The 15,316-nt window shown below is 39.3% G+C and overlaps 1 protein-coding gene across 8 annotated transcripts in view; it reads right to left on the bottom strand.

Moving 5' to 3' along the window:
- The window catches only part of SATB1 (SATB homeobox 1), a 92,040-nt gene that overhangs the window by 13,351 nt on the left and 63,373 nt on the right, over window positions 1-15,316 (bottom strand). For all 8 annotated transcript variants that reach the window (XM_054057512.1, XM_054057517.1, XM_054057519.1 and 5 more), the window contains one exon: window positions 13,731-13,886. In XM_054057512.1, the coding sequence (XP_053913487.1) occupies window positions 13,731-13,886 (156 nt within the window). The remainder of the gene's footprint in view (window positions 1-13,730; window positions 13,887-15,316) is intronic.

Genomic DNA, 15,316 nt, shown 5'->3' with positions numbered 1-15,316 from the left:
TAACCATGAGATATGTATGACAAAAATGGACTTAAGAATAAAAAAATAAAAAATCAAGACAAGAAAAAACAACTGCTAATTATTAAATAAGTCAGTCTTAGTCTGGTACATTACTTTTTATAGTACAGGCATATAAAATGGGTCAGTGGGTACCAGTCTGAGGATGACTGGTAATATATGGCCCTTTATCTTTTATTTAAGTAGAGAGAAGTACTGATTTCATTGCAATACCGATGCTTCCCTTAAAAGTAAATATAAACCTAAATCCAGCCATGACCCTTAATAGCCCATATTTATTTATTCCTAAGCATGCAATCAATTTTTGTATGGCAGCTATCTCTGCAGTTTAGTTAAGAGTCTTTAATAAAAAAAGCCTGGTAAGTTTAAAAATCTCTTTTACTACTATCAATTTACAAGTGAACAGCAAATGTTTATTATTACATTGCTTACAGAGATTTAACATTCGCTTTTGGGGAAAGACCTCCAGTAAAAAGGTCATAGGACCAAAGTGTCATTTCTGTAATTACTTTTTCATATCCATCTATCTCACTTTGTTAGATTTATTTTTTTTTCAAGATTGTAATTTCCCAGATGAAGTAATTTAAATCTGTGGCTTCTTGTCATTTGTTTTTTTCTTTTCAGAATTCATTTTGGAACAGGAGAAGATTTGCCACACACTGAGGAATCACAGGCTCACAGATATTTGACTTCACTGTAAATTCAGTTCAGCTGACAAGATGTTCCAACAAGTGACATCATTCCAAAACATACACAGCTCAAATCCATTTTCGGGCATTCCTTCACATTTTTACAGGCTAACTAAAAGTTTTCATATGGATTTGAATTAGATATGTAAATATTCTATATTCTAAGAAATTTTTTTTTAACTTGTCTCTTGCAGTTCAGCTGGCTTTGGTGGCTCTCCATTCTGTAGTGAAGCATGCTCAATGCTCTGATAATGCCAAGAGTGAGAAGAATCTTCAGGAAACTGAAAAGAAACTTTTCCCTAACTTCCTTCCAGATTTTGTTAACCGCAGAAACAGTCAGAAAATTAATAACACCCAGTACCTCAATACAGTTAAAAAAAAAATCTTCATAAATCCACACCTGGGAAAGACAGATGCCTCCCATCACATGATAAAGGGGCAGCAAGAAGCACATATCTCACCCACAGAAAAATAAAGGCAGCAAAGTCCTTAGTAAACTAAAATATCCTTACTTGTAGCATGGTCACTTGAAGCAAAGACTTAAAAGAATAGGAAAACTGGATCATAAGGGAAGCTGCAGAGTGGAAACCAACACAAGAGTGTTTTCAGGTAGCTTGCCGTCACGGTGGGGATAAGAACAGCCACAAGGGAGAAACTACTAGAGAGAGCAGTGTTTAGTGTTAGCCTTAGCCCTCTCCCTCACCGGCCAAGAGAGGTGCCAGCCAAACCGAGCCCCAGTCGGACTTCCAGACAGCAGCTTCTGCCCTTAATTCAGGGACTGCATGGAGCAGGCATGCTTCTTCCTGCCCTGATCCCTCCGTCCTGTCCCTAAGGGGAAAAGGATCAATCTCCTTAGTTTAACTCTCTCTTCATATTAAATATGAGTAGCAAATGATTTTTCAGAGTTGAAGCAAACTGGCTGTCCAAAGGCAAAATTAAAAGAATCTCATTTAAGCCCTTCATAGCTTTTTTTTAAAAAATAACTGTCTTTATATAACCCGTGAAAAGTTCCTGCATTCTTAGAGCTTTCTTTTGCATGTCGCATATCCGAGAGATGCTAAGCACCAGGCTCAGTAAAATCACTCGTCACCTAAGTAAACTCACAGACATAATTGATATGTGTGCAAATCTTTCTCAGTTGGCGTCCAAAATTTAGGGAATGCCAGGATCACGAAGTCCAAGCATCCTTACTTTACAGAAATCCTGAAAAATTATTTTTATATGCTTCTAAAATGCCATCCTGAAGTAAGGGAACATGACACTGCACAGAAATAAAAATGAGATGACCAGTGAATAACAATGTGTTTTCAGATAAAGTTTGCCAGATTTAGAACTAGATAAGTATTTGTAAATTGGATTTTTTTCCCCACTTAGCTTGCTGCCTGCTTGCCCTAGCCTATTCACTATATACCAGCAGTTTCAGGTAATTCAAAACCAAAAAAATTGAAGTTTGACTTAGAGATTAAATTTGAAGAAAATAAAAAAAACATGGACACTGAAAAATTATTAGAAATAGTGAAATTTAAAATTATCTGGAATAGTCTCCCTTCTCATGTTGCACCTAGAAATCCTGTAACGTTCTTTCGGATGTCATGTGTTTTGGAGGATTCAGTTTATCAGTAAGGGAGAAAACGCACATCTATTATTTCTTACTCCTTCCTTTGCCCAACCACCCTTCACCTCAACTGTAATCGGTCACTCCTTTAACAAACCGCTTCTCAGACCGTTACTGTATATTTCTGTTTGCATAAGATGCCTTTATTCTTTGCAGCAATGTGTTTAGCAGCTCTCAGGCTTTTTTTTCAGGAGGAATTTTACCCCGTCGTTTCCTGTTTAGTTACGGGTTGAGCTCGCTTTTGTTTTCTGTGCTGTTTACTTGGTACCCTGCTTCCCCCATTGCCGGGAACCACGGGCTGCTCGCTAACTCCTCAGCCTCCCTCTCGGCTCTGGCACTACAGCTTTGTTTTCATTTCCGTACATCATTAACTCTCGTACAGCTTGCTCAGACTTTCTCCCCCACTTCTTTTTTTTTTTTCTTTTCTTTCTTTTTTTTTTTTTAAAGTGCTGTAGTTTCTTCATGTTTAAACACCAATACACTGCATCTTCAAAAGCCTCTCAAACCAGTGATCTGCCCACAGCAAGCAGGAGAAATCCGAGAAATCAAGAACACTGCTCTTTTCCTAGCTAAATCCATGTTGCCATGTGTGGAAAGGAACGACGTTTCAGCCATGAAGCCAGCAGTGCTGGCGACCAGCCCTTGGCTCCCACCATCTAGTAAAGCTCAAAGGCAGACACTGCCCATGCTGTGCCCCATGCACGTGCCGATGCTTGTGCAAAGATCTCGCTGTGGAGGATTGCACGTAGGGTGGGGTGTCCTAAGTGCTGCTCTGGCACACAGAGGACAGCAGCAGGATAGAAGAGAGGTGTAAATGGAGTAAGAGAGGTTGGTGAGGGTACATTGGTGGAGGAGAGGAATGAGGTGGGAAAAAGTCAAAGGAGGGCTAAGAGGAAAGGTATAAAGAGAGGAATTGGCAAAGGCAGCAAGAGGCAAACAAAACAGAAGGTGAGGATAAAGAAAGCGGGAAGAGAGATTAAGAAAATTCATCCTGCCAGAAACAGCACCTCTTGTCAGGCAGACAGCAGGTGCTGCCTGGGGAAGAGCTGATTCATGCATCTGGAGTGTAGGAACCGAAACACCTCTACGTAAGAAAGAAAAACTAAAAATAAAGACTTGGATGTGGGAGAGGGTGCCATGCTTTTTTTCCTTTTGACAATGCAGTGCTTCCTGACTTCATGATCTTTTTTAAAATAGTTTTGTCAAGAAACAAGAGCTGGATTTCTTGATCCTTGCAAGAATCCTGATGGTTCGTTTCTGCATTATCTCTTCCAATGTGAGCCCTTGCTGTCCTCCTCTTTGCCTTACTCTAGACTCATTTTCGAGACATATGCAGCCACAGAACTACCAGGACTTCAGCTGCACCTCCGAGATGAATTTCCCCTTTGTTTGGGGTTTGCATGGGCCCTGGGGCAGTCAGTTATGCAGGTGGCACTGCTGTGCAGTGAGGGATGCTGATGGCACACCTACACTGACCTACTCCATCTCAGCTCTGGGGGATAAGCAATGCAGTCAGTAACTGCTGGCCAAGCGCTAAGAGCATGGGATTTTAAACCCCTCTGCAGCAATCTGTGGGACCATCTATGCAGTCAAATTTTCCACTACAAACTGTGCCATCAGTGCCTTTCAAAACTATCCCGCTCACCTTCTTCCAACTGATTTTGAGCACTGACTGAGTCTTAGTTCCCTGTCTCCTGTCCTTATGATATTGTCACAGCATCATAAATCACTGGCAACGGATAAAACAATATCTTACTAAAGCTACTTTTTTTAAACCTCCCCTGGAAGACTTATTACATATTAGATTTGATGAATTTCTATCACATGCACTGCACCATTCTTCTCACCTGACTATACCTGTAAGAGCTTTTGGGGAATCTGCTCAGTTGCATTCTGCATGCTTATAATTTTTTCCTTGTTGTAAGAATTGTTTTAGAACCTTATAATTAAAACTTCCTATCAAAATCGTATTATTTCTCTTCTCTGTGCAAGAAAAGTAGCCAACAGTGATCTCCTAAAGAGTAGATAGTTTCAAAAACCCCCTTACTAAGTGTTGAAGTCTGTTTAATTAGGGCAAGCTGAACAATTTAACTGAAAAAATGGATTTATAAAAAAGTAAAACATTTAACAGACAATATTTAGTTTCCTAAAAACTAACCATAATCTGTTTTCATAAGAAATACTGGAATGTTTTAATTAAAAAAAAAAAAAATCAATTTTCCATTTGCCAAAATTCTAGACACTTTGAGGATTCTTTTTTAAAAAGAATCTTTTCCCTGAAGGAAGAGGCAGAGGGAAGAGTTAGCAAAGGGACAGAATTCATCGTGAAAAACTTTGGCAGAAAATTTTATTTTTGTTAAATTTAAGTAGCAGTGAAGCCTATATTTTTTGTTAGAAACTCTTCTTAAAGTGAGGTGTTTGCTGGCATGTTATTTTAAAAACCAGCACAGTAAGATGACTTCTTTAATAAGAGAGCATAAAACCGAGAGATTAAAAAGACTCTAAGTGAGAGACAAAACCCCTGTGCGATATCTGATTTCTTTGCCAAAGCAAGGAAGGGTTTTAATAAAGGTCATGGAGAAATAATCTTGAAAGAAGGCAGTGTATCTTTCCCCTATATGTTTACTCTTTTATTTCAGTCCTTTACAACGAAAGGCAGACCTTAACATGAGCATACACATGCACACACAAAAGGAAACAACAACCAGAGGGGGGGTGGGTGGGGGGAAGAAGCCTGAAATTTTAGTTACACCACATGTGGTTTTCATTTGTGAAAAATGAACAAGCTGTTTGTGGTTAAACTGTCTAATCTGCTGTTATCAATCTAGCACTGCATTCAAGATTTACAGGATACATCAGCTTCTGTGCCACATTAGCTGTAAAAGGGAGAGGGGGTGGGAGGAAAAAGGAGGAGGAGAGAGTTTATCCTGAGGAATAATATTTCCAATGCAGCCACACTCACACTACATCTGGTTGTGCTGGTAGCGGCAGTTAAATTGAAATATTTCACAGCGTGTGTCAGAAACATGCAGAATGGTAATTATGACAGATCTGATTAAGCCTGAGTGCCACTAGCTCCCTGGCCAGCTCCGGTTGTGCAGGTGTGACCTTGTGCGTGCCTGCGTGTGTAAATAAAATTAATTACAAGCGAGAGGGCGAAGGCTTCGGTGACATCACAAAGCGGAGAAACTCCCAAGGGGAAGACCTAATGGAATATTTTCCCTCAGTCTAATAATACAGTTCATATTGACTTGAGGTAATTAGTGGGATCATTAAAGCAGTTTTCCCGGCGTATTTGGCTGCCTGATCAGATTAGTGAAAATGTTCTTCAGAACAAGCCCTGTGTGGTCTGCCAGAGAAGGAGGAAATAAAAGGCAACAAAGCATATTTTGGAATGATAAGCAATGCTGGACTTTTTGCGCAGCATTTTGCAGGGCCGGTCTCGGGAACCTGGGCGCCCGACTCTTCTGACCAATTCAATATTTCATTCCAGGTGCACGTGCTCCCGTTGCACGTCATCGAAGACTTTAATTTTTGTTCTTCTATCCTTCAAAACTACACTGTCCCTATACTTCACTGCTTAAAAATATCAGATAAAACCCTTGTGGAAGTGCTAGCCTTAGAAGAACTACATTTAGAAAACTAGGGGAAGGAAGAAGCATAAATACAGGATCAGCAGTCCCCCACCCCTCCCCACAAAGCTAACAGAAGATTGAAGGTACCAGTTTGAGAATTAGTAACATTTTCATTTCCTAACGAGCTTACCACAGGAAAAAAAAAGAAAAGGGGGGGGGGGGAAGAAAAAAGTTTAACTATGATATAAAGTCTTCCACGGTAACAGAACACAGAGCCCTAATCAAGAAATGGACCATTTGTTTAAAAACAGTCTATTGAGCATGCTCTACCTTGCAAATGGAATATGCCAAGCTCTGTCACAGATGGCAAGCTTTGACAGTTCCCATCCGTAGCGTCGATACTCGACAGTTCAGCACAAGATCAGTGACATTCTGTCTCATTAGAGCCACGCTAATTATCACAGCTAGTTTCAGGGGAAACCATGTGTTGCAATGGTCAATTTGAAGGAGTCTGTGCATCAACAAACTGGTAATAAGGATCAGACACCTTATTATATGACAGCATGCTGCCTATGATCTGATTTACTGAATCAGAGGTACTGAGGCAACACTGAAGCCTGATGGGTTATGGAATTGCGTGTACACAATGCGTATCTGAAATACGCTTTAAAAATAAAAGGAAGCTATGTAGAAACGATACAAATAAAATTTTTTAAATGGTGAAGTCATAATAAGGAATTTTTTCATTCATCATTAAGACATGCAGAGATGTTCAAGATCTTGTCAGTCAGTTTTATCTTTCATCAAATCATATAAGATAAATAATTCAAAATGAAAACTGTAAAATTATGGATTATGCTAAATTATAATTCATTCCATACTCTGAGTTTTCAGTTTCAATAACATGTACCAAACATTCCTTATGTTGTGCTGTCTTGCTGCTTTAACAGAATTTTATATTTTGTAAAGAGCTTTCTCTACTTGGCTCTCTTTTTCCATTTGTACATTTAACAACTTAAACTTGTATTTCTCCAAGCTTCTCCCACATATTCCTGCTCCTTCCACCAGACAAAAATCATTCAACCAAGAACCCCCCTTTACTGCTTCTGGCCACCTGTGGGGCTGCATCCTGCCTTGGCACTCAGTGGTCCCAGCCCCAGTGCTTCCCAGGGATGTGCTGCAGGCTGAGGCAGTGAGAGCGTTAAGCATTAACTCCCAACCAAAGCGGGGCAGGTACTCACTGCATCTCTCTAGGGAAGCTCTCCTTAGGGCTCAAATATACAGCATTTCCTGAAGCTACTATCAGTTCTTGAAACAGTCTCTATGCAGATTGTAAGCGGTGTTGGAATAGCTCGTGCTGCCACCAATCTGGCTGGGAAACTCTAGTTGGAGTTGATTTGATTGCACATGTAAAGTATGCTCAGGAAGCTCACTTTTTCACCAGTGTGTCAACAATTCCAGCCTTTCCCTTACATGCTGAAAGGGCTGCCTGGCCCCAAGGAGCTGTTTGAAGAGGTCAATATAATTTTCTTACTAGTTAAGTATTTTCCATTCTGCACCTTTTGGTTTGACTTGAGCTATTTCAGGTTTTAATGTTTTTTTCCCCTCTATGCAGATTTCCATGGGCAATTGCACACTGATATGAACCACCTTGGAGATTTTAAGGCGGTTTCTCTTCAGTGCATCTTTGTTGATTCAAGAACTTGCTGTCTACTTTTTACTAGTGGGAGCCCAAGACTCACTAAAATCAACCCACTCCAACAAGGTTAAACCAGTAATGCAGGATATGGCCAAGATCCATGCCGCCCCCCCACAAAAAAAAGAAAGAGAAATTAATTTTTAAAAATTCCTAAGAGCATTTCCTGAGGTTTTAACCTCTATTTTGGAGAAAAGATGCTGTGAAAGAAATTATGACATGGGGCAGAGGAAGGATCTAGAGTGCTCTAAGCATTCATTTTGTTCTCACAACAGAAACCTGAAAATCTCTTTCCCTCCGACGCAGGCGAGACAGAGCACTCTATGACTCTGCAACATGATATTTTGTGAAAGAAACAAATCGTCTCTATCTGCCAAGTTTCACAGTTTCACTGAATGACACGTCACTTTATGGGGCAATTCTTGATCACGTGTAGAAGCCCATCATGCTTTCTCAGTTCACACTCTTCCTCTTCCATCCCCACTGACACCTGATCCTATCCCAACTCCTGCTGCTCATGGCACTTCTTCAACTGCCAGAGCAATCACCCTCAGGTAGTGGAAGGGGGAGGAAAATAAAATTAAAAAATGAAATAAAAAAAAAATAAGAGGCTGGCGTGTGGCATACTTCTGCAGCTAATGTTTTCTAACTACTGTATCTCATCTTTCCCTGAGGGCAAGGTGTTTATTTCCAGGTGGACCCATGAAACGACGGCAGACCTCAAAGCACATCTTGTTTCCACCTCGCATCTCCCCATGCAGTATCCCTCCCCACTCCACAGACAATCCACTGTATGCCGAGGTGCAGTCAGGCAGAGAAGGTTTTTAAGCCAAGATTTAAACCCAGACAGTGATCCAGCTACTCTGAGAGAGACAAAGCAAGGAGAAGACTTGATTGAGACTCAGGATGACAGGCAAGGGACTGAGCCCCCACTTGCTCCCCAGGCTGGACCCCACGGGGGCAGCCTAAGGAGTAGTGCCCCAAGGAAAGGGCTTTGAAAATAAATTTCAAGACTCCCTACTTAAAGTCACATTGTTACCAGAGAGTTACTCTTGGTGATAAAAAGGTTTCTTTTCCCCTTGCTGGAAAATAGTTGAATAGATGGTTCTACATCTGCAGTAATGGTGTGTTACATCTTCATGCCAGATGCACGATACTGTGCTTATTCAATGTGGGAAGCTGCTTAAAAATTACTTTCCTATTAGAGTATATAGCTTAGTCTCTAGATGGAAAAAGCCAGATCAAAGATATAGCATTTCTAAAACCGCTGGTTAAAAAGATAAAAGTGAGATAACAGACATCAATTTTTCACTATAAATCTCTGGGTTTACTACAACATTAAAATTTCCAGTAAAAGCAGGGTTTTATATACCTGAACTCTAATGGCCTATTCTGAAAATATTTATGTCAGGAAAACCATGGTATTTGCATGCCAAAAGCAATTTTAGTGCAAATGTTTAGCATTCCCCTCCCATTTAACTCCTTCCCATCTACTCATGAGTGCAGGATGCTCCATGTAATACCCAGCCGATGTGCCTCCCGGGCAGTATTTGCAGGAGGGTTCTCCAGGTGCTTGCTAAGGCAAAAAGTGCAACACTTCTAATAAAATACCACTGCACAGAATAGTTGCCTGGTGGCTTACGTTGAGGTCTCCAGCAATGGTCTGAACCACTGACTTGACCTCCATGCTTTGCATGAGAAACTACTCATTCCAAGGGACTAACTGCCTAACCAAAGTGAAAGATGAGGACAGGAGGACAGGAAATTGGGCAACATAATGCAACAGCTCAGAAGTAACGGGGCAAACCCTCTGTAATTTAGATGAGGTTTCTGGAGGTACGGCTAGTACTCTATTTTATTCTGTCAGAGCCAGGTGTATCGCCTTCTGCATACAGGCATTTTTTGGTGAGAAGGCAGGGCATTTGGCACCTACCCGGTCATATACAGCAATCAACAGGACGGACGCTGCAGAAAAATATCAATTTTACCCTTTTATTCTACTATAAACTTCTTTAGATCTAATAATGAAGGCACATAGCCTTACGCTTTAGTGCATGGGACTCTCAGAGGTACAGAAGCTGGTATCACTTCAGTTTTTCAAACTGCAGTTACCTAAATTTGAGAAAACTTTAGCAATGTAAGGTGATGTTCAGCAAAGTTTTGCTTCCTTCCCTACTTCGCACTAGCATGTGCAGGCCGCAGCTTTTCAGGATAAACCATTAACGTAAATATAACTTGTCAAAGCACAGCAAACCTACAGGAGCACCACAAGTCTCTACTTGCCTTATCTCTCGAGGCTCTTAGGTTTGGGGTTTTTTTGTTTGTTTGTTTGTTTTCACGGAATAAAATTAGATTTCAACATCTGTCACCATCAAGAAAAAAACTCATCCCTGGCTCCCACATGAAAACATTGTAACCAATGCACAGTTATTGAACCATAATGCCTTAATGATCATTACATAAATCAACTTTTTTTTGTTTGGACTAACAAAATTAGGAATGTGCTTTCATAATTACTCGAATCAGACTGTCAGGCTATAAAGTTAATAAAAATTCAGTATGATTAAATTGTAAAAGTAACATATACCACACAGTTTTATATATGTCTGGATTCTTTTCATTTTGACTTATTCAGGCACGCTGATTAAATTTTAGTAAGCAATATTATTAGTATTGCTGTTGTACCACTAAAAACCAACAATCTGGGAGCAGAAACAAAGTACTTAGTAAACCTTTCTCTCTTCTATTTCCATGTATTTTTCTAAAGCAATCCTCTCAACATAACCTAACAAAAAATACATAGACCTACTAGGCAGACAACTTGCAATCAAAGTGGAAGATTTTAAATACTGATGTTCAATTGCAGTCCTAAAACTCCCCAAAGATATGATGTATTTGAGCAACTTGAATTATATCTTTCTTAGCTCCTCAGTATAACCATAGTAACTTTTAAAGTATATATTTTGAATTTAACATAAACTGAATTTATTCTGTAGATAATATATAGATTCTTAAAAACATAGAAACTTTAAACAGGTGCGGAATGTATACATTCCTATATGAGAAAAGAATTCAACATTTGAAGGAATCTTCTAGCAAAGTCCCCTAGTTCGTTCAAATTCATGTCAGATAGTCCCTTTTCTTTGGGAAGGCCAACAAGGTGCCAGCAAAGTATACCGTGAAACTACAAGTACGCAAATCATAACTCACCTAAGCCTTCTTTGCCCCATGCTATGACCTCTGCCACACTGAGTCCCTGTAGCCAGCTGGTTTGTTGAGCATCAGGCCCATTCGTGGTCCTCTATGAATCAGATAACTCTTGACAAAGGCACTAGCACAGCTCAAGGGAAAATGTCTGGTTTTTACCTTGGTGCTACATACCTAAGTAGAAACTTCTGTAGTGTATCATTTAACAGCTCTTCTCCACAAAGTGCTTTAGTTAGCAGAATATTATCTGCAGTCTCCTGACTCAGGCAAGCCCAGTCACCTTTCAGATGCTGGCTGCTGAAACACCCAAACTAACGCTGACCCAAACTGGGTCCCTCCTTAAAAGGTCTACCAGCAAATAACTATCTTTGTGCACTGGCAGTTGTTTTAGGTCACAAACTGTTCCATACCATAACTCTAGACTACGCTTACGAGTTATTCAAGGTTTTATATCCAAAATAAAAGTAGCAATGTTCAATTTTAGTGATTTTAAAAAACAAAACTATTAACCAAAATATCATTTTCTAAGATGTGTCCTCCATACTTTCCATTGTAGCTGGAAGCGATTATCCCAGGAATTCCAATTCTGAGCAGGATACCAATATCCCCAAATCAAAACCACAATGGAGGTTATCTTAAAGAGTGTGCTTGAACAAGCCTCTTTTATTGTGCAAGAGAGACTTCTTTGCCCCAAGAAATATTCTCTGTACTTTTGACATGTTCCAATGCAGAATTTTCTATATAGATTATCTTCATTAATATACAAGTCTTTGCTATGTATTTAAAGCTTAGTAATTGGCTGACTAGTAGTCAACTGGTTAGAGAAGACCCAGCACATTCAGTTTACCTAAGAGGTTACTTCTCTGAAGCAGTTTTCTACTACAAATTGCAATTTGTCTAACTAGAGATCTGAAAGCTTGTTTAACACATAAATTAAAATTACCGTGCTTAAATTCCAAAGAAAGATAACCTCTAAGTACACAGGTATAATCTCCACAATAAAAGGAAAAAGAACTATGTGTTTGGTGTTTATTTTGTATACTCAGTAGTAAAGTTTGTAAAGAATCTAAATTTTGTACCAATACTCTAAAAACCTGCACCACATCCTCTCGAAGCTTTTGTGTTTCACTTTGATTACCTGTCTCTTTTAAAGTCAGCACTGGAAGAGCTGTCTTGCCTAGAAATTTTAAAATGACACACTTAAATAAATATTTTATCACACAAATCAGATCAGATCAAGATTACATGGACTAATAGATTGGCTTCATACCTTAGTTTTGCGAAGAACTGCAATGGAACAGGGAAAGTGTAGAAAATGGACAGTTCTCTAACCCCGAGTCTTGACATGTAAATAAAGACATCTGAGGAGCACACAGGTTGGAAGCTGCTGTAACATTCTATCATAATTAGAAACATTTCAAGAGCCCCGTAATTTCCAATCAAAATTACAGTAATTTCTGATATACAAGCCATGATTCATGACAGAATTTTTACATTCCATGGGAGATTATAGTGGCCTGATGTATGACACACGGAGTACAGCACTAACATAAACAATTCAGTTTAATGTTTAAACAGCACTTGGTGTTTAGAATCCCACAATAAAAGAAACATATTATTGTAGAAATTATCACTTTGACAGTGACTGAAGGGTAGGCAGGCATGTGGCCTATAAAGCTATAATTTTTACAGTCCACAGCTTGAGTTTAATCATTTTGATACAACATTTCCAAAGTATCCCTTTAAATGCTCCTTACAGCATATAACTTAAGACAGAACATCCTTCCTGTACAATGAAATGGAGTAAATTTTGAAATGTGAACAATGCAGAAGTTAAAAGTTAAAGACTGTCAAAAAGAAAACCAGCACTAAAATGCTGATGGCCCATGAAACATTGGTCTAACTGATCACTACCAGGTTTCCTTGGATGATGTTGTATTTTTCTATAAAGCAATTTTAGAAAAGTAAAGGAACAGTGACTAAGAGAACTTAACATTTAATCTAACGCGATAATTCAGCATTGCAAGCATTGGTGCCTTTACCACTTCTTTCAAGTGTTGGTATAACCTTTGCTCTCATCTTCCCATTTTTCTTTATGTTTTTCCCTTACTTGCTTCTTGAGTACACTCTCACTTAAATCAATGCTTTCGCATACTCCAATGATCTTTCTCATAAGACACGTCACTTACGATAATCACACCCAACAAGCGCTTGCCGATTTCCCTCGCTTGCCACTAAACTTGACAGAAATTCTTCAGCTGAAGAAATCAGAACAGGAAACTGTACAACAAAGGATTAAAAGCAAACATGCAATATATACGTATGCACACACGCAAGTAACCAAGCAGCTATCATACTCCACAAAGATTATAAAAGTTTTCTCAGATGTAACTTGTATAACTATAATTTGCTGGATTTTGTGGTTTCAGTTTTTTTTTTGGTTTTGACACAGACAGCGCTGCCCCACTTCCCGTGTTCAGCCTCACCAGCAGTAGGTCTGACTAAATATTTTCAGAAAAGTCAGAACCCCGCCGTTCCTCGTTCCAGCACATGTAACTGCAAAACACCAAAGCCTCTAGATGAATTCAGCAACAATAAAAAGAGCTCGCCCACAGTTTTTGCCACAACCGTGCCAGCTAAGAAGTGATGAACCTCATGCTTTCTGAGCCCTCAGGCATGCAGCAAAGGCACGTCACTGGTGGGGAAGAGGGAGGGAGGCTGCTTCTCAAGACTGCCTTGTCAAGCGTAACCAGAGATTACTTTTGGACTCAGCAAGGACGTCTGAATCGCGGTACCAGCCTGGTATGCTAACCCGGTCGCTTGTTGTAACTCACACAGAAACAGATCAAAACCGGGGAGGGGTGGGGGGCAGGCGCAGAGTGGAAATAATCACAAAGGAGAGGTAGGCCATTATGCCCTGAGAACTTTACCTGGCTTTTGGTTGCTGCAACCTTTGCAAACAGTGCTTGAGACACCTTAGCTCTCTTCATTTCCTGCTGAATCTCATCATAAATGGAAGCATTAATGTTCATGGAATTATTTTCTGTTTTTCCATTCCTCTCTGTTGCAATAGTAGCAGTTTTGACCTAGAAAAATACATTTTATGAGACATTTTTCATTATGAAAAAGTTATTTTCCTCTCTTTCCCTCCCCGTGTAGTTCTTCTTTTCCATTTTATTCCTTTTATTCAATCTGCCTCTGATATTCTTTCAGCTTTTCAGAGATTTAACATTATAAGTTATCTGTGGTTCAGGCAACTGGGAAACAAGAAAATTCAGCATTATTGTAACAGGTGAATGCATCTGAAATATGAGTTACCATTAACTGACCACTGTGAATTTCAATGTAATAAAACAAATCAGGTGGAAACCTGTCAGTCTTGTAGAGACTTGTGAATCCTTACATGATTTCTTCACCCCACGCAAATTAAGTGAAAATTGTAAGTGCAGCATAAAAGCACCTCTAATGAAATAGTAACCTGACAGATACATTTTGATTCATGTCTTATGCCCAGTATACTCAAATGCATGATAATGTAGAAAAGTTGTGGCTTTAGATTTAAGTTGTAAAATATTATCTTATCAGTTTAATTCTTAAGGTGTTTTTAAGAAAGCGATAATTTAGAATAATGCATATTTTAACCACTCATTCATGAAATCAAAGTAGGGCTTTTTAAAAACTATTAATTCTAGCTGTATTTCACTTACATACATCAAATATTTATTCTTCTTGCAGCCTAGCTTAAAAAAAATAACATGAAAACAAATCAGAATGATCACACTACCACTTCTATGCTGCACCTGCAGCATTAAGGAAAACAACAAAAAATACATCAGTAGTGACAGGATGTGCAGAAGACTACTCTTTTCTTCATCCTCTGGAAATGATGGAAGTTGCATTTCAACACTAAGATTCATCCCACCAAGGTTAAAAGTGCAGTTTCTGCAATATCAGTTGAGAGGTCCAAAAAATCAGCAGGTACTTAGCTTATCCTACAATATTCTCAATAGTCAAGGATAACATCTTTCCAGCTACTCCTTGCAGTCTTTGACCAAGATTAGCGGACCCAGTAGACCATTAATCCTAAAGACGACCAGAGAAAGACTGCATTTCTGCAAGAACTCACAAGGTGATGATGCAAAATCAAACCTTTTTGATGAAAGCCTGCTGGTTCATATTGAGCTTGTTGAGAGCTGAATTACTTTCATCAAATGAGAAGTTACATGTCTAGTCTAAGATAGCATTCAGGCTACCTTTAAATCTAATGGACAGAGCTTGGCACTTTCAGAGGGTGATTCAACTACTCTTAAATATGTGTCTAAAACCACACCTCCACTATCAGTTTAATCCAGTGCAAGTCGGCATCTTCCTATGCTCTAAAATCCTTCGAGGTTCAAAGGAAAATCATGACAACATGATAATTCACCTTCTAATCTCACTCTCTAGGAGCTCTCATAAGTCACAGATCTCATGATCTGAGAGTCAAAGGGTTTGGGTAAGAGACATACTTAGGCAA

Source organism: Cuculus canorus, chromosome 2, assembly GCF_017976375.1.
Source record: "Cuculus canorus isolate bCucCan1 chromosome 2, bCucCan1.pri, whole genome shotgun sequence".
NCBI classification, from domain to species: Eukaryota; Metazoa; Chordata; class Aves; order Cuculiformes; family Cuculidae; genus Cuculus; species Cuculus canorus.
Note: the sequence above shows the minus strand (reverse complement) of the source record. Positions and strands in the feature narration are given on the sequence as shown.